The sequence below is a fragment of the Arvicanthis niloticus genome, chromosome 4, assembly GCF_011762505.2.
Source record: "Arvicanthis niloticus isolate mArvNil1 chromosome 4, mArvNil1.pat.X, whole genome shotgun sequence".
NCBI classification, from domain to species: Eukaryota; Metazoa; Chordata; class Mammalia; order Rodentia; family Muridae; genus Arvicanthis; species Arvicanthis niloticus.
In genome coordinates this window covers 40,627,064-40,647,547 of record NC_047661.1, presented here as the reverse complement: position 1 = coordinate 40,647,547, position 20,484 = coordinate 40,627,064, and the positions used below count along the sequence as shown (strand labels likewise).

The 20,484-nt window shown below is 41.2% G+C and overlaps 1 protein-coding gene across 2 annotated transcripts in view; it reads left to right on the top strand.

Moving 5' to 3' along the window:
* The window catches only part of Wwtr1 (WW domain containing transcription regulator 1), a 113,279-nt gene that overhangs the window by 54,029 nt on the left and 38,766 nt on the right, over window positions 1-20,484 (top strand). For both annotated transcript variants that reach the window (XM_034500313.2, XM_034500312.2), the window contains exon 3: window positions 14,858-14,994. In XM_034500313.2, the coding sequence (XP_034356204.1) occupies window positions 14,858-14,994 (137 nt within the window). The remainder of the gene's footprint in view (window positions 1-14,857; window positions 14,995-20,484) is intronic.

Sequence of the window (20,484 nt, the reverse complement as noted above, 5' to 3'; positions counted from 1 at the left end):
CCGGGGATTCAAACTCAGGTCTTTGTGCATTCACAGCAAGTGTTCTTATTAACCAAGCCATCTCCTCAGCCCCTAAAGGTTTCTTCTAATAGAACACTTTTTCTTCATTTTCTTTTCTTTCCCCTCAAGACAAGGTTGCTCTGTGTAGTCTTGGCTGTCCTGGAATCACTCTGTAGACCAACTGGCCTCAATCTCAGAGATCACCTGTGTCCGCCTCCTGAGGGCCCGATTAAAGGTGCGTGCCACCACTGCCCTGTGAACTGTTTTTCATTTTAGCATTAACCACAAAATATACTTTACATAAATAAATGTTAAATGTTATAAAATGTAAAAGTAGTAGTTTAGAAAATTGGAACTTAACTGTACTGTTTTTTTATTTTTTAATTACATACAAAATATTTTTTAATAGAAATATTGAGGTAGGCATTGGTGGCACACACCTTAATTCCAGAACTCAGGAGGCAGAAACATTTGAGGCCAGCCTGGTCTACAGAGTTAGTTCCAGGACAGCCATGTCTACACAAAGAAACCCCTGTCTCAGGGGAAAAAAGTGTTAGGTTTTAGTTAAGTAATTGCAGTTATGGTCAGTTACAAAGGCTTAATTTGAAATAACAAATCAACTATATTTGATCTTTTTTTTTTTTTTTTTTTTTTTACATGTTTTACATTCACATTTGAACACTTATACTAAGTGACTGGGAGCTTTGAGAGAAACAGAGTGATGCTGGTGTGTTGTGGGACCAAAATGACTGAGCTACAGTAGGTGTTCAGGGTAGGGTCAGGCTGGGGCCAGCACTGACTGCCCATACCCTCTTTTTCTTCCTGCCTAAAGAACCACACTAAGCATACCAACCTCCCGGGGTTCACAAGACCAGGGTTTTGCATGCAAAAAGTCTTAGGTCTGCTCAGGAGAGTAGTTTGACTGTCTAATCTGTAGCATAGAGACTTAAGAGTTGCAGTCATAAGTTTTAGAAGCTGTGCTTAGTGTTTCCCATAATTTCAGTTAACTCAGTCATTCTGGATTTCTGATGGGGTTGAAGACCTATAGTCTCATAGCCAATCCTGGCTATTTACTTTGAGAGAAAAGATCTGAGTGGATGGTTTTCAGCTGACATTCATTCTCAAGCCAAGAAAAAAAAAGCCAGGTTCAAAACTAAGTGCTTTAGTTAGGAGAGAAGACAGAGGTTCTGGTTAGTCAACAAAATTATGGACTGGGTATTAGGACTATCTTGTACCTCACTGGTACAATTAGGAATAACTATGCTGTAATTGCATTTTGAGAGAAAAGTTTTATTTTAACAGGAAGGGTGAAGCTAGGTGATGAGAGAAAGGGGGCGGGGGGGGGGGGGCTGGAGGCAGATGTTCACGTGTATCCACCAGTCAAAGATAGTTTATATATCTAGGTTGGGTATTGGGTTACACTTCTGATTGAGCATCACCAAACTTATAAAGCCTTTGATTAACATTAATTAATTAATTAATTGATTAATTAAAAATTGTATAAAAGCAAAAAGGAAAAGGGGGCATGGGATAGGGATTTTCTAGGGAGGGGAAAGGGGATGGCATCTGAAATGTAAATAAAATATAAAAAAATAAATAAAAGAGAAAAAACCAAGAAATTAGATTACTAGACATGGGACTCAACTGACAAAGACGGTTTTTGCATTATCAATGAACAAATATTAATTTAAAATAAAATATGTAGCCCCCCCCCCAAAAAAAAAAAGAGTTGCAGTCATTTAACTTCTCCAACGCTGGTTTCTGGACCTAAAAAACGGAGCATAATCAGCCTGTTAAATGGATCAAATTAATTTTTGAGACTTTAATAAGATCATCAAACATTGTTACCATGATGATTGTGAATATTATGGCCGAAACATGAGTCTGTATTACTGTGACTTTCATTGTTAGAATCAGTACTAATTTGCTCATTCATCCATTCTGCAAATGTGTATTTACTGTATGGCTATTATATATAAGACAGTGCATTTTCAGGGACCATGGTGTATGGTACAGTTAGATATTGGCTCAGTCAACCTGTTCACTGAATTGAACAGGAATGCGCTGATAGAGATGTAATTTGTTTGAGATGGCATAGTTTTTATATCCTTGGTAGAAATAAAGAAAAATCTTCCTAAGTGAGTTTTATGAGTGTTTGTTGAAAAAGATGTTTAGGTATGAGTAATATTCCTTTGATACATTGATACATTTGAAAAACTTTTTTTTCTTTTTTAAAGACAGGGTCTCATGTAGCCAAAGGTAGCCTTGAACTCCTGATCCTCCTGTTGCTGCTTCTCAGTTGCTGAGATTACAGACACGACCGGATCTGGTGTTACAGTTGATGCTGAGAGTAAAATGGCTTGTTGGATTAAACTCGTTCAACTTGTTCATTCATTCACTATTCATACATTCAGCGCTTTATTCATTGATTCCATTAGTAGTTTTTAATACCCACTGTATAGGCCTTCTTCTGTACTCTCAGTCCATGGCTAGAACCACTCAGAGGTTGAGAGCTTTTTCAAAAATCTCCTTTAGTTTCAAGCCTGGTGGTGGTTGGCCAGCCGTTGGGAGTCAGAGGAAGAAGCTTGAGTGCTTAAAGCCAGGCTCGACTACAGTGGCATCCTGTCTCATAAAACCAAAGGGGAAAGGGTTCATGGAAAGGAAAAGCCCCAATGTATCCTGTAAAGAAAATACCACTTCCTTTACAAACCCTGTGATTTGTATCCTTGCTCAGAGTTCCTCTCAAGTCAGTGGGAATTGTGCAAGGAATGTGAAGGCCGGATATGCCTCCTGGTCTGATGAGAAGGAACCTGGTGGCTAGTCGTGAGACTAAATTTAAACTGTTATTTGTAGCGAGTATATAATTAACATGGAATTAATGGTCAGAAATAAGCAACCAGAATAGGCTTTTTCCTTTACTAAAAGAAAAAAGAAAAGGAAAAGAGGAAAACACAGTTATATATGCTGCATGCTCTTTCATAATGGCAATTGGAGGAGGGCATGGAGGTGGTTCTTTAGTTAAGAGTGCTTGCTGCTCTTTCAGAGGATCTGAATTCAGTTCTCAGCACCCACATTAGGCAGCGCAGTGTCTTTAAGTCCAGTCCTAGGGGATCCAATGCGCTCTTCTGGTAGATACCAGGTGCACACACATACATACAAGCAAAACACCAACACACATGAACATTTTTTTTTAAAAAATTAAAGTTGAACGATATTTTCAATCCCAATATTTCTAGATAAAATATGTGCTTCTTTTTCTTGGACTGGTCAGTTGTCAGTAAGAGCTGTCCTACAGCTGACTGGCTCAAGGATGACAGGTGCAGGATATAAGATGCCAGATTGTCATGTTGAGGATAGACAGTCCATAAAATGGTAGTCCCTGCCTGCTCTACCCAAGGAGAGGGCTGCTCTTGTGTCTGCTGATAGATCTTTCAGATTTCCCTTCTCACTCAAGCAGTTGCTATAGGCAGCTGCAAGATGCTGCTTATAGAATTTTCTCAGATTCTTTTAATCCCTTGGTGCTATCCCTTTTGTGACTCCCTGATTCCATGTACCTTCAGACTGAGCATTAAGGGAAGAGTCATCCATGTTGGATTTCTAGCTAGCAGATAAGGAACCAGGTAGACTGCTAACTCTATTCTCTGTAGAATGATTTTTTAAAAAATATATATATTTTAATTTTGTTTGAGATTTCATGTGCGTGGGTATGTTGCACTTGTGTATGGAGCACCATGTGTGTGTAGCTCCAGAGGCCAGAAGGGAGCACCTGATGCCCTAGGACTGGAGTTACAGATGGTTGTGAGCCATCATGGAGGTGCTTGGAATACAATCTGGGTCCTCTGCAAGAGCATCCAGTGCTCATAACTACTGGCTATCTTTCCAGCCCCATGATTTGCTTTATTTTTAGTTGTGTATGTATGTCCACATGGATGCAGGTACCCACATGCGTGGGTCAGGGTCAAGGACTCAGATCTCCTAAGGCCAGAGTTACTGGTAGTTGGAGCCACCTCATGTGGGTGTTGGGAAACACACTCACATAGTCTGTAATAACAGGATGCTCTTGGAACCAAGCCGTTTCTCTAGCCCCATTGCTGTGAAATTAATTTTGTGAGGTTGTGATTAGAGAACATACATTCAAATGTGGAAAAAGGGATCATTTTTGAAGAAGAAGAAAGTGAATTCTGTTGAGGGGAGGAAATGAAGAGTATTTTTTTCCAAGTTAGAAAAAAATATAATGCTTTAATGAAGAAGATTCAAAGAAATCCAAGGCCTGCTTCCGCCTCATTCATATGTATTCTATTATCCAAAATAGGATTATGTTTTCTCAGCAATATATCATGGACATGCTTCCATTAAAAATATATATATAGATCTCTGTCATTTATAATAGCTGTTCAGGTTGTCATTGCCTGGACTATATCATAATTTATTTACCCATTGTATCAACATGCATTTAACAGAGAAAGAAGACTGTAGTGTCTATCTTTTTAGATGCATTTGTATACTTTTTGTCTTCATAACACTTCTGGTGCCAGGTTGTTTAGCGCACTACGAGGGTATCATATAATTTAACTCGGTTCTGAGGGCATGTAGTCCAGTGGTAGGTCATTTCGTTAGCATGCATGAGGCTTGTATTTCATCCCCAGCATCACAAACTTCTAACAAACTTCTGAGTAAGAAAAACTTCTAATGCCATCTTATTAGAGACAGACACATCTTATAGACTGAGGGCTCAGTCCCCAAGATTGTACATCTCTTTCCAGATGCTGATAGCAAATCGTAGGCTTTTCCTTGTGCTTCTCATTGCCTGTCAGTCATGGTTCTTGTGAACCCCTCCTGATATTTGACTATCTAATTTGTTTTTTTTTTGTTGTTGTTGTTGTTGCTGTGATAAAACTCATTATGTAGGCCAGCCTGGTAGCAGCGCTTTTCAAGATAGGTATAGGCAAGAACTTTCCTAAGCAGGCCTCCAGCAGTCCAGGATCTAGCCCTAGGAATCAAGAGATGGACCTCTGTGAGAGTAAAATGTTTCTCTTTAGCAAGAGAAACTGTTATCAGAGCAAATAGCTCATGGGATCGGAGTAAAAGTTTACTATATAAATGCTTCAGATAGTAGACTAGTAATCAGAATTTATAAAGAACTATAAATTTTAAACAGTCAGTCAATAAATGGATGATTTTTTGAAACAGGGCCTTTCTATGTATAGTATTGAATGTCCTGGAATTTACTATGTAGACCAGGCTAGCTCATAGAGATGCCTTTGTCTCTGCTTCCTGAGGTGGTATCAAACTCACAGAGGTGACTTTGTTTTTGCTCTCTGAGTGCTAGAATTACAGGCGTCTGACACCACACTCAGCTTGGACTGATGAAATGAATAGACAGTTCTCCAAAGATGAAATAGAAATGGATAATAATTATGTAAGAATATGCAGCATTACTGGCCTCAGGAAAATGCAAATTAAGTCTGCTTTAATCTTTACCACTTTATCTTACTCAGAATCTGACAGAGGTTAGAGAGATGACTTGGTGGTTAAGAACATTTTTTCCTCTCACAGAGGACCTGTGTTCTGTTTCCAGAATACAGGTGTCAACTGAAACTATCTTTAACTCCAGTTCCAGGGGAATCAATCCAGATGTCTATCAACATGTGTTTATGTGTAAAGAAAAAAAAATGGGATCCTGAAATTTGCAGCAAAATGGATGTATTTGGAAAATAAATTAGGTAATGTGACCCAAATTTAGAATGATGGAAGTCATGTTTTCTTTATTATGTAGATCTTAGCTAGTGTGTATGTAAGTGGTGTAAGTGTTGGCAAAAGATGTGGAAAATAATTATAGGGTGGGGGTTTCAGGTCTCAGGTAGCTGGGGTCAGGGAAGTGAGAGGGGAGAATACCTCAAATGTACTTTGTTGGAAAATGCCATAATGATATGTAACATGTAACATGTAACATGTAATATGCTAACTTAAAAATTAAAAAAAAAGAGAGAGAGAGAATATCTTCATCTCAAGGCCAGTTATTAGTCATCCTGACTATATGAAATCTATATGTTTTGCAGTAAAATGACTGCCTTTATTCTCCCTTCTTGGGTTCTCTGTTAATCTAGGGTATTTGTAGATTACTTTTTCTTTTGTTTCCTCCCCTCCCATCCCCCCTCCTGCTTTCCCTCCCATCCTCTCTCCCTCCCTCTTTTTCTTCCTCCTTTTCCTTATTCTTTTTGCTTTGTATTAGTTAGATCTTTATGTAGATAGTATAGACAGATGTTCATAAGGGAAACCATGTAGTTTATACCTGGCATAGTATGTTGTTTCTGTTACATGATGAAATACTCAAAACAGCACTGCATACTAGATGTTCTTATGCCCTGTTGGAGGAAACCAAGACTTGGAGAACTGACAGTGGCATCCTAATTAGTCAATGACAGAGGCAGAGTTCAGTGTCTCATTTTGCTACTTTCTACCAAAGATGCCAAGGTATGTGTTATAAAACACAGTGGACTGAGTTGAAATTATGACATATGTTTGCCTGGCATGCATAAAACCCTGGGATTTTACCCCTGGCACCGCTGAAGGACAGGAGACCTCATGGTGTACTTCAAGATCCTCGGTGGCTTGATCCCTGCCTCAGAAGTCTAATATCACCATATCATTACCTTGGCATGTGTCTTTGACCCTTCTGATTCCTTTTTACAAAAAGTGAAAAACACTTTTGAGTGTGTCTTCAGACTCTGGGGTTCACACCAGCCTTCTTGTTGTTGATTCATGTTGTTGTATGCCTCGAGAACATGAACAGAAAGTGGGTCAGACAGCCCGAGCCTGTGGCTCATCTTCCTAGAATTAGAGGAGAAAAGAAACCAAAGCTAATACAAAAGGAGCAGATCTCCCCAAATAAGGAGATGAGAAACTCACTAACAAAAGAAATTGGGGGGTTTAAAAATCATTGTTGGTGCAGATGTGTGTCCAGAGGGCAGATGTTGGCATTTGCCAGGAAGTAGTTTGTTAAGGGGGAGATACAGAGGAGGTAGAGGCGAGTCTCTTCTGTGGCCTGCTTCCTGGAAGCCAGGAAGGGGGAGAAAGGGCAGGGACCTTCTGTGATGTCATTGGTATAGTATTAGACCCCTGACTCCTGCAACACACCTTTTCAGAGTATATGCCCTTGGTTGAATGAAGCTTAGGTAGGCTAAGGCTGCCAGTCCTTCATTTGTTGTCCTTCTCATCTTAATCTTTAGAACATTCATTCTCCATTAATTCCTATTCTCCTGCCTAAAAGGAACTGGCTTTGTCCGAATTTTCTAGCCAAGCGACATTTACTTCATTTGGCCCAATTAGAGGGGAGAGAAAGAATGATAGCTGTAGCCCAACTTGGAGACATCTGATATTTGGAGTGATCTGAGAGCAACCAAGCATTGGGTCAGTGGATACCCCACTTAAGAGCAACTGAAAAAACAGCACAGAGAAACATGTGTCAGACACAGAGAGCCTGGAAAAACAATTTACAAAGTTATTCAAGCATTTATCATAGTTTGGTGACTTTCAAACAAACCGAGCTGCTTTCCAGATGTCAGATGTAGGCAGTGTGGTTGGAGTATCAAACCAGAAGCTATTGAGACATAATGTTGGGCTTTGGACCATTTATAATTAAAAACAATAGCTCTCAGCCACCTATGGTTTCTTATTTTTACTTCTACCATATCCCCACCCTTGGCTTACTAATCTTTTCAGGGCCCACACACTGTAGGCCCTTAGAGCACCTATATTTAAGTGGCAGTAGTTCAATATTCCAGGCCTAGCAAATCTCAACACATGGATTTGGTGAGTGCAGAATAGCTTCATCTGAAGCTGGGCCAAGAACGGCTGCTTTGGACTTACTGAAAGATAGTATGTGCCGCACTAAGCCTTAGTAGACTGTTGCATTAAAGAATTTAAGTGGTAATTTCCACTATACTCAGTGGACATTTACACTGTATTTTGCACTATATGTGCAAAATGTTATTTTGGGGGTGGGGGGGGGACAGAGTTCAGTGCTTCGTGTGTTTTACCACCAGCCCCAAAACTGATTCCCCGTGGAAACAGCACCACTGTAAATGTTCATTAAATGAAAACATTCCACTTCCGGTGGATAACAGACCTCATCTTTTCTACGCCTCCCTTTTTCATCACATGTTTCTGTCGTTGAGAAAATACAGAATACAAACACCAAGTATATATTTTGAAATTGTCATTTAGAAATAAGAAAATGGAGAGAGTGAAACAAACGTTTACATTCTGGTTGAGTCCCAGCAGCAGTGCATCACAGGGCCCTGCACATCTTTAATAGGATTATTCATCCCAACGTGAGGAAAGAACAAAAATGCTGGGTGTTCATGTAGCCAGGCTTCTTCTGTGGGCTTCTTGGCTTGACTCGAGCAGACAAAAACAACCAGGCCTTTCCTTCTTGTGCTCTTAGTGGGTTATGAAAAATGAGGTTAAGCAGGAGTTTGGCTCTACTGGCAGAGGCAAAGTCAGATTTGCTTGTCCTGGATGATGTTGGTGAAGGTCTGTCTCTACACTGTGGCTGGACCTCTTATCCTCTAAAGACAGGTCTGTGAGTCACACTGCTGGGCTGAATTGATGAACCATTTCCCAAAGCGGTTTTGTCTAAGAAGTGGTACATTCTTAGTGTTTCTTTCTTTCTGTCCTGAACACACACACAAAAAAACAAAACTGGCAAATAAACCCTTTTAGGAACCACAGATATTAAGATATTACGGTTCCAAGCTGGCTCTCACTGGTTTCCTGTGCTGAGGGCCACTCTAACTCCCTTCTGCCTTGGCTGAGTAGGTTCAGAGAGAACGAATAAGAAGACAGCTCAAGTGAAGCTCAGTAGAAAAGATCTGAGGTAGACGTAGACAGATCACCACAGTTGACTTGAGTGCGAGGCCTGTTCACACTAATGCTGCTAACTTAAGTGGCTTCCTGACAAGACTGTGATGGAAGTCAAGGATTACAGCCATGGTCGTTAAAAATACAGTCCCTTCCACTCATTTAGAATTCCAGAGACTGGAAGCATGCACTGCAGTAATGCTTGATAGCATCTTTTACTAAGACATCCTAAAGATCCCCTATCTGTATATGAGTTGGCACTTCGGTGACAGATACTGCAGTGATATCTGTATGAACTGTGCAGTGAAAATTGGACTGGAACCTTTGAACCACAAATCCCTTGTGGTTTCCGAAGCTGAGCACTCTCAGATTTCTGTGGTGTGAACAGTCACCTTTATTGTATGTCACCCCTAAGTTTTTTATAGCGTTGGGGCTTAGATGTCGACTGTTTTGATAATAGATATGTCAGCTGCGTACTCATTTGTAGTTTGACTCTTGTCTCCATTTGCCTTGTATTCTAGGTTAGCAAGGATGGTGTCATAGGTATTTTGGCAGATTGAAGAAGAAGGGAAACCAGTTATAGTTAGTGGAAGCTGCTCTGGGACAAGGATTGATTGGAGTGAAAGCTAGAAGGGTGAACTTAACTTAGAAGGGAGACGGCTCACCTCAGCAATAACAGTAAAACATAAACTGCGCCCATTCATCCCGGGTGGCAGCAGTTCTTTGTTTCTGATTGTCAGTGTGTTGACCTCAAAAGCAAGCTCCCCATCAGTGAAGTAGCTAATGCAGTAAGCAAAGGGTAGGCCTCTGATCTCAACGATAAACAGGATTGACGAGCTGTGCAGCCAAGCATCCACGGTAGTGTCTGCTTCTGCTATGGGCTCTCACGCTCACGTTCTGTGGCATTCTGGTTTTAGGTGGTATCAGAGGAAAAAGTGTGTGCTCAGGCCCTGGGAGAATTGCTATTATTACTTTTTAGATTTATTTATGAGTACACTGTAGTTGTCTTTAGACACACCAGAAGAGGGCATCGGATCTCATTACAGATGGTTTTGAAGCCGCCATGTGGTTGCTGGGAACTGAACTCAGGATCTGTGGAAGAGCAGTCGGTGCTCTTAACTGCTGAGCTATCTTTCTAACCTCCCCCCAGCCTCCTCCAGAGAATTATAAAGATCATGTCTGCCACCTTTGTCTTTTGGTTTAAGACAACTTGGGAACCCTGGTATTGAAATCATGAAACCTGTAAGTGACTTTGATAGTCTAGGATGTTTTACTGACCTGCTTTACTTGCATGTGGTTTTGCTTAGCATATCTGATTAGGGCTTTTGCTTGTGTGTTTTGTGTCTCCTTGGCTATGGATGCCAAGTTTTGTGGGTTATCCAGTTAGGTGACGCAGGGTCCGTGCTAGCTAGTATTAAAGTTCAGGTTCCAGGGTATGTTGTGATTTCAATACTGTGATCTTTTAGGCTTGTAAAGAGTCTGTGGTAGGTTACAGTGGCAGTAGTGGCCCTGGAGAGGCCTGAATGGGGGTGTGTGTGGCTTTGTAGACCTATTCTCAGAGGCAACTTAGATTGCATATGGACTTGGGATGGGATGAGGAGAGGAGAAGGAAAGAAGGAAAGGAAAGCCAGCAATACCGAGGGCACAGCCTTCCTCATCTGGAGGAAAAGTACTATATAGGACAAAGCAGTAGGAGAGGAGAAACCAGACAGTCTAGGCTCATGGGCAGGTGACCTGAGGACGAGAGTGCTTCCTCTCTTTATGGCAGTTAATCTTTACACCACAGACTTTATCTCATAATTAAAATGGCTTTGTATTAATCCACAGAGAAAGAGGATTTGACACATCAGTTTCCCAGTAGCCACCCTTTCCAGTCCAGAATCTTCCCAGAGGCATGCCCAGAGACATGTTGGCCTTTTCTGTCCCTGGAGCTACTCCTGGTCATTGGTGACTGGCCAGTTCTGGAGCAAACGCCTGCTGGGGTTTGAAGCCTAGTACAGGTCTGTCCTTCCAAGGAACGAGAATGGCCACTCCTTCATACTTATGGGTGCTTTTCCCACCACATGCTACTTGAGGCCCTTCATGGGAAACCTTTGTAGGGATTTTGTGTTTTAAGTCTATGGAAAAGTTTATGGTTGTCAAGAAAAGTTTTCCTTGCTCTTAGAAACTGCTATTCTTTGTAAACTGCATGAGGCCAATGAACTGGTTCCAACTACTCTTGATTTTTTTAAGACTGCATGATGATATGGGGGGAGGGGCATAATTATTTTATACATACATATATATTTGTTGTTTTGCCTTATTTTATTTGTTTGAGACAAGGTTTCTCAATGTAGCTTTGGCTGACATTGAATTTAGAGAGACCAGCTTGACTCTGCTTGGAGCTTGGAGTGTTGAGACTAAAGGCAGGCACCATCACACCCAGCTCCAAGCTTATAGTTGAAGACCAAATTCTTTTCCTATGCTGTGAGAATTTCTAAATTCTTTCAAAATGAAGTGTCTGCAGTCATTCCTATTTTTTTTATATATATATCTGTATAGTCTTTATGTGCTGAAAAGAACTTATATTCTTTCGGGAAAGAAATGACTATTCTCCAGATTAAGAGGTAGTGAGGGAAGGTTAGATTAGAGGGAGCTTCATCAAAGGGGACAGACAGCTGACTTAAGTCTGCGGTTTATCTTCAGTATTGACTGATTCAGGTAACCTACATATTTGTACATTAATTTTTCTTTGTTCTTGTGTGTGTGTGTATGTGTGCCTTCATGAGCATTTCAGCCTTTGTTAGCTATAAAATCAACTCACAGTCACTGTTAAAAACCTGATTAAACTATGTACATAGGAATACACAACAACAAAACAAAATCAAACAAAATCCCCACTAATGAACCCATTATTTGCATATGTCACTATACATGGTTAGTCCCCTCCCCCCCCTTTAACATTTGGAAATAACATGTATTTATAGAATATATAAAACATAGGATGTAAGAATATATGGATGTGTTGGTGTTAATTTCCACAAGAGATTATACTTTTTAAATAGAAGTCCTTTTCTTAAAGTAGACCCAGCAGGAGAATAAAGCCAGGAAGGAGGTGGGAGTAGAAAGGAAGTGGGATTAATCTAGTTAAACTCCCAGGCTTGGCACACAGCGTGGTCACACTGAGAAACAGGAGAAGGGAAGTGACTCAGTCATATTAATAGAGGCAGCCGGGATGAGACAGGGAATGGCATCTTTTGGGGCTGGGAGCTGGGTGAGGGGAGCCAAAGCTGAAGGCTCTAAATCACTTAAATAATAGAAGTTAGTTTTCAAATCAAATCTTGAACACTATACTTAGCCTTGTGATCAATACAGTCTTCCTTGAGTTTTTGCATTTAGACTGGGAGATATCACATAAACCAGAGACAGGTATCCAAACTTTTCAGAGCGTGACAAAATGTGGTTTACAAATGTATTGTCTCTGTTCGTAGCCAATTTAAGAGTTTTTGTGGGTGGTTTTCATTGTTGTGTGTGAATTTGAGAAGAAGATCACTCAAGAAGACCATTCAAGTTCCTAACCCTTTCACAGCAGCCTCACTGATAACAGCTTAGTTTTCAAGTTTCGCACCAAAGTAAGGTTCCTCCTTTATTGGAGGCTTGGAGAAGACGGTGAAAGGCACAATTAGCAGCTCTGGGAACAAAATTTTTTAAAGAGGTGATGGCTGGTTGTAGATTTGGAAGGGTGGACTTCAGAGTTTACCAAAACAAGGTGTGAATCCCAGGACCTCAAGCTTTAGGGTAAGTTTTATATCTTTGGGTCAGACCCATCTGGATGAGGCAGGAGAGCATTAACTACTACTTCCTATGCCAGCTTTGTGCACTAGATGCTCTGTCCCACTAAGTTGACAAGCTATCAATCACCTGCTTGTTTAGAAGTGAAGAGAGTAGGCTCAGTATTTGGGAATGTAGCATTCCAGTTGCTATGATAATCCTTCAACTTTAACCCTATGTCTGATGTCAGCAGTGACCTATCTCTATCAACAAATCCTGTATACTGATGTATCTCACTATTTGGGGTAGACTGGGGTTTGAATGATGGTTCTCAGATAGTATTAGTATTCATGATGCTGGCATCTTAGAACAGTTCAGAGAGAAGGGTTTATGGTACCAGAACAGGAAATACTTAAGACAAGCCTACAGAGAGAGGGGGGAGGGAAAGGGGGAGGGGGAGGGGGAGAGAGATACACACAGAGAGACACGGTGTACATTTGTTGCCTGAGAACATGCCTTAGTCAGAGGACCACCACCTCAAGTGTTTTGAATTTTACAGTTTTGTTTTAGACTGGCTCTCATTATTTGCTGCTGCACAGGCTAATTTAGCCATGTTCCAGGGATTCTCCTCTCTCTAGTACCCATCTTGCCTCTGGAGCATTGTGACTGTAGACATGTACGGCAATGCCCAGCTTCGCATGGGCTCTGGAGCTTTGAGGTCTTCTTGTGTATCTGCTGAGCCTTTTCAACCAATAAGCCATCTTCCTAGCCTAGAAACAGGTTTTGGATAGGACCTGGCCCTGTAAGAACAATTTTAAGTTTCTTAGCTTTAATTACTTTGCCAAAGGGAATTTATTTCATTTTGACATTTAGTTCCCGTGATGTCAACTATTTATCATTTGTGTCAGTTCCTTAATTCTGATGTGACAAAGAACCTGGGGCTATCTGAGTTTCCTCATGTCCAAAGGCTGACTAAAGGGGTTTATTCAAGTCTTTAAACAGAATTAGGCTATCAAACTGAAGATATAACAAAGGACATTTCCCCTCCACCCCCTTCAGTGACTGGGGACACGGACTCTGGTCTCTTTAGTCTTTAGCTTTTTACAGCATAACTTTTAATTGTTACTTTAGTTTGCTGCTGACATCTTTGGAAGATTGAGCTGCTGCATTCAACATCCAGTAATCAGAATTAACCCCGAACCCACCTCTCCCTCCCCATGTCCGGCACAGAGCTATGCTTGCGCTCAGCCCCTGGTTTATTGTTTAGTTATTTTTTAAAATTATATTCAATATGAAACTGTTAGAAGGGCATCCATGTCTTCATTCTTGGCAATGGGAAGAATTCCCCATGCTACCACATCCCAGTCTTGGAAGAAGCATTTAACTATGAGGAAAGAAAAAAAATCAAAACAAAATGAAGAAAGAAAGAAAGAAAGAAAAAAAGATAGGAAGAAAGGAAGAAAGAAGAAAAGAGAAAAAAAAATCCAAACTAAATGTAACTTTACAGAAAGGAAATTTCTAGACCTAGCATAAACCCAGAGAGTTTTTTTGTAGTTTCTGGCACTAAAGATAAGAACACCTTTGTTATTCTAAATTCAGGTGTGGTTAACAGAAAGAACAGTCATATTCCTTTTCTGTTTTAGCTAGTGTGTAAGTGGGGCTTGACAGGAAGAGGCAAATCTGGTTGTAAGACCAGAACAAAGGGATAATATTCACTTTTGAATATCATAGTTTACTGTCTTTAATGGATATAGAAAGATCTTTGATTCCATTTATAAAAAGCAAAGCAGGGGCACTGTATGAATTTATTCATGTTTAAAATAGACCCACCCAGCCACCTACTTCCACACACTAAAGGCTGCATGTGCTGGAGTGACACAGGTCTGTAAGCAGGAAGAATGACCTGTGATGTGGTTTGGGAGCAGAGTATGGGGCCAGCTTTTGGAGGGCACCTCTCTGAGATATCTGTGAGTGGGGAGTTGGGAGGGGGTGAGGAAGCAGTTGAGGTGCTGATGTGTGGGTATTAAGCTCCTTGGGTTAAGTCATCTGCAGTCCTTGTCATGGCTCAACCAGAATGCGGGGCCAAATGGGTTAGGGAAGTCCCTGGGTAGAACCAAAAGCAATTCATCAACCACTTGTAAGCTGACCCAAGGGGAAGATGCAGTGTCATTGGGATACTGTTACTGGTGATGTCGATGACAATCCTGACGGTTAAACAAGTAACCAATTGTTTTCCTTTCTTTAGTCACATAGAGAAAATCACCACATGGCAAGACCCTAGGAAGGTGATGAATCAGCCTCTGAATCATGTAAACCTCCACCCCTCCATCACTTCCACATCGGTGCCACAAAGGTCCATGGCAGTGTCCCAGCCGAATCTCGGTAAGCCCCAACCTCTGACTCCTGGCTGAAGAAGGAGCCTGATGAAATTAAGGATATGACCGATCATAGTTATGATTGAGAAGAGTTTGATTGTTGATATGAGGGGGAGGGTTCAGCCAGAGGCATCTGGAAGCATCTAGATTGAACCTGGCCATGAGAGGAGAGAGTGGGGGGAGGAACCTAGGACTTAGAGGCAAAGAGAGGAGCCAAGGACCAAAAGGTCAAGAGCTAGCCAGCTAAGAGCAAAGAGTGGAGGACCTAGAGAGCCCAAATGGCTGAGAAGCTGAGGGAAGGGAAGGGAAAGGAAACCCAGGCCCTGGGCTGGAGAGGTTTAGGGGACGGGATAAGGAGCCACAGGTACTCAGAAAGACTTGTCCCGGGTTTTTTTTGGGACCTGACAGAGTCTATCCAATGGATTTAGGGGTTCAGAAACACCTCTGCTTGCCTTGTATCTCTTCATGTACTGGAGTGTTTTCTTCTTTCAGTTATATCTTGATTTTTTTTGCCACACGATTTTTGACATTGGTACTGGCTTCTAGTATACTGCTGACATTCTCTTTATTTCCTTGGTCTTGTGTCTTCATTCAGACCAAGCAAGGCAAGCAGGGCATATGCTGTCTTCCTGTAATTTGGTTCCTGCAGAGTACACAGGTGAGCCTGCCAGCAGGCAAGGTGCTTGGATCCCTTCTCTCTTAAATCGTGACACCATGCTGTAGCAGTATTCTGCGTTAGACAGGTGAGGAAACTTTCTGAGTCACAGCTTGAGGACAACAGAGCCAGACTTTGAACCTCAGTTGTTCTGGCTTTAGTATCAGGTATTCACTATATAATATGCAGGTGGCTTCTTCCCATTCAGTCTACATTGGCAATATTTCAGTCTGTTTTTTAGAATTGGGAGTATTTTCTGCTCCTTGATTTCACTTTAAAAACACTAAGGTAATGTCCACTGTAGATGAGCAGAACTGAATAAACATTCTGCAGGGACCGAAGAGGTCAGCAGTTTTTGGTGTCACTCCTCTCCATCCCCCTGAAGGGGGCAAAACTATGAGGTCCGGTTAAAGGGTTTTATGAAAGATGGTACTGTTTTCTGATGATGTTTTCAATTTCTGATTAGATATCCAGCTGATGCGTTATCCACCAGTTAGTTTTAGGGAGTAAAAGGAATCTCTTCCTGGATCTTCAGTTCTGCGGTTCTGGGTATCAAACTCAGGGCATTATGCATGCTAAACACTTTGCTCTGCTACTGTAGGTATCTCCTCAGTTCTTGACCTCAAACTTTAAAATCAGTTATATTTAGAAAATGTCTTTCATGAGCATGATATTTTAAATTCTACCACTTGGAGCTTTGGCTATTTCTCAGGAGAAGCTGAGAAGCATCTCTAGAACCCATGTGAGAAAGCTGGTTCCTTGCAACCTCAGTGCTAGGCACAGGACATCAAGCAGATGCTGGTGTTGCTTGGCAAACCAACCCAGCCTATTGGCTAGTCGTAGAATAGCAAGAGACTCCTTTTCTTTTTTTTTCTTTTTTTTTTTTTTTTTTTGGTTTTTCGAGACAGGGTTTCTCTGTATAGCCTTTGGCTGTCCTGGAACTCACTCGGTAGACCAGGCTGGCCTCGAACTCAGAAATCCGCCTGCCTCTGCCTCCCAAGTGCTGGGATTAAAGGCGTGCGCCACCACCGCCCGGCGAGACTTGTTTTCAAATGAAAGATTGACGTTGTCTGAACACTAACACCCCGATCTGCTTCTGCCCTTGGGATACCAGGGAACCATTGTGCATCTGGCTGGACTCGAGGGAATGAAGTGTAGCTGGGTGGGTGGATTCTGCCAGACCTTGGTCAATGGCAAAATAGCCTTCTCCAAGATGGTTTTCAGTGAAATGGTTCTTTTTTAGATTAGGGGTAACAAGGCTGTATAAACCTTGGGGAGTGGTTAGGGGTTTTCAGGGTGAGTGTACACTATTGGCTGGGCTGAAATGCTGGTAACGCATGAAGAGGAATTCCAGATGCTTGTTGGATATGTCTTTTTTGGCCAACAGGCTAAGTGACTACCTCAAGGGTGGGAGAGGGACATGCTCTGGGACATGCTGGCCCAGAACAAAGAGGGAACAGTTCTACTCCTGCTGGTCTCAGGACAAGATTTTCTGGGATTGAACACATCTCAATTTCCAGACTACTCCAGACTGGCTTTTACAATAGCATAGCTTTCAAGTGGAGGGTGGGGGGATATGGGCATAGCACCCATGATTGTGCTCTGTCTTCTCTCTATACATACACATAGATACACACATGCACAGACATACATAGAAACACACACATGGACAAACACACATGTACAGACCTACACATGCACGCACAGACACACACACACACCAGAGAAGTGTTCAGAAACTCCCTCCAGTTGGTATTTTCTCAGACCTTCAGTGTGCTTCCTAGAGCCATAAGAGTGTTTCTAGTCATATGTGTCCTCTTCTTCTTCTTCTCCTCCTCCTCCTCAGTCTGTTTGCATATATTATATTACATTTATTTATGTATATGTTGAGCTAACCTTGTGTGGTTGGGATAAAATCCAGTGTGGCCGTGTCCCTGGATGACATGACTCTTCTTTCTCTTCTTTGTGTTTGAGACAGGGGTTCCTTGGTAGCCCTGACTAGCCTGAAACTCATGCAGACCAGGCTGTCCTGGAACTCTTCCTTCCTTCTTCCTCTAGAAGCACTGGAATTAAAGGTGTGGTCCGCCGCCACACTTCTTTTGTGCTTTTGATACTGGACCAGACTTATCCCTAGCTCAACTTGTAGAAAAGGATGACCTTGAACTTACCTTCCTGTTTAGACCTTCTAAGGGTTAGCTTACTGGCCTGAACTCCTGAGATGCTTCTTAGCCGGATACCTAATGAGTTCCAAGTGCTTTGGATGTATTCCCAAAGTTTAGCATGTAGATCCAATCATGTTTTAGTTGTGAGAGAGGGGAGGCCTTTTGCTTATCTCTTTATCACGGAATTAGTGGCTTTGAAAGAACAGGGGATCCTGCAGGTTGACAGAGTGCCTGTAGGCTTAGACTCCCTGTCATTTTTTTCTCTTTAGTCTCTGAAGAGGAAATTTGTAAAAACCAATTTTCTTCTACTTTAATTCAAATAATTATTCCATGCATGGTATAATATAATTTTTCACCTTAAAATTTAATTTTCATATTTTTTACATTTGGTTGACTTGAATGTTTTATTCAGTTTGATGTTGCCTGAGTAGATTGGTGGCCTTTGTGTCTGAATTACTAGACATCCCCAGGATGAAGGAAGATGATGGAGGACTTTAGGTAAGACAGGTGGCTAGGTGGGAGTCCTGTGGGTGCTATATTCAAGTATCAAACGTTTTCCTTTTTTTTTTTTTAAATACATCAAGAAATCAATCTTTTCACTCAATACAAGAAACATAATTTACCTGGTGAGAAAATAACAGAAAAATATGCAAAAAGTCTTAACTATAAAGGAAACTAACATTTTAATCATATACAAATGATGAGTTGATATACTGAGTAAATATGTTCTTTGAATAGTAAATGTCTCTGTTGGGAGTTTTGAAAAGAATTTGATAGTTTACATCTGGTTTATCACCTGCCTTTGGGAACATCCTTGCCGTGGAGGATTTTACCCACATGAAGTTAAAGCCCCATCTCTTCACCCCCCCCCCCCCCAGTGATGCTGGGGTGGCTGTCATTCAGGCACTTGCTCCAGATTGCTACATGTTGAATGACACTGGACACTGCTCTCTGACCTTAGCTTTGGGTCCTTGGTGATGTTGTCTCTGCTCCTGTGTGACCATATACTCCCCACTCTGTCCCTCAACCCTCAAACCAGGGTATGAACTGATTAATTTCTTTTTCCTGTCTAGAAGTCTAAATTTATTCCTGGGTGTTTTGCAGTTGGTGACGGTTAGGGACAGCTGTTCTTCCATGCTTTGTCTGAACAGTTTTTCCATGATGAAGTCAGCAAAATAGTACCATATGAGGGCCCTGGAAAACAAAAGGCCTTGGTTAATACTCTTCCCTACTTGAGCACTGAAGAGAGAATTTTACTGAATAAAAATTTTTAAAAAAGGTAATGACAACAGCAACGAAAAATAAGGCCTTAATATGTTCTTGGCTATGAGATTCCAGAAGCCTGCCCTTATGAAATAATTGCTATTTGGTCACTATTAGCTAATGCTGTCCAGCAGTCACCAAGAGAGTAAAAAGCTACTGTAATTTTGCTGTTCAGAATCTTTCTGTAGTTCCTTACATGCTGGTCTTGTCTTGGCAGAACAGGAATGAATGACATTTGCCTCGAAGCTGGGTAGCCTAAGCTGGATCTCTGAAAACCACATGGTAGAGGGAGAGAAGTCTTGCAGGTTGTCCTATGACTTCCATATGGTGCATCCATGTAGGAACACACATACATGCAATGGGATTAATAATTTTTCTTATGTTGTGTGTGTTGGAAAATCCTCTACTTTTTTTTGTGTGGTTTGCTTCAAAAGTTAATGTATCGTCAATATCTTTAAGTTGCAGGTTTTCCTTCTGTGTAATGCCTTTATCTTCTTTTGTTTTATGTGTATGGGTGCTTTGGCTGCATGGATGTCTGTGTTCCACTTTTGTGTGCCTGATGCTGCAGAAGCCAGAGGAGGGCATTGGAACTAGATGCCACTACAGATGGTTGTGAGCTGCTGGTGCTGGGAATCAAACCCAGGTTCTCTGCAGGAGCAGCCAGTGTTCCTCTGAGCCATTCTGTAGCCCCATGCATGATCCCTTTTATGATGTGCTCTCTTTATTAAAAGAAACATTAGCATATGGAAAAGAAGCCCGAAGTTGGTTCTGAGAATATTCAAGGACAGTAAGCCCCCTTGCCACCATGACCTCTGACCCCTTTCTCCCCACGGACACCACCACTAGCAGCTTCCTTGGATTTGTGCTAGTGGCACCCTAGCTCACATTCTGGCATGGGTGCATATTTCCTTTTAATAACTTTAGCATGTGCCAGAGAGTGTTGTAAATGAGTGTTTACAGAGTGATTCAGTCTTACCAACAGCATGTCGCAGTCACACAGCTGATACACTGTGTTTTGTTTAACCAACCCCTTATGCTGACACTTAGATGATTGGTCAATGCTACAGTGTACATCCTAGAGCCAGGTAATGTTTATGTAGAGGGTAATTTGGCTAAAGTAGAATTCTTTAGTATATGAATTTAGTATATGCATTTATAATTTTAGAAATTATTATTTTAACTTCTTCTTTCCTAATCCAGTAAACATTTGTCTTTTCTCATATGTTGGCCAGTGATGTCTGTTATCAAACTTTTTTCACACCATTAAAATTCTTTTTATTTCAGGTTTACTTTATTTTTACATGTATATATGTTTTGCCATATAGTTTTTGATAAAGAACAAACAAATTTTAGGTTATCAATGGATGTGGACATGTTTTTCTAGTTTATAAGTTGTTTATGACTGCATGATGATCCT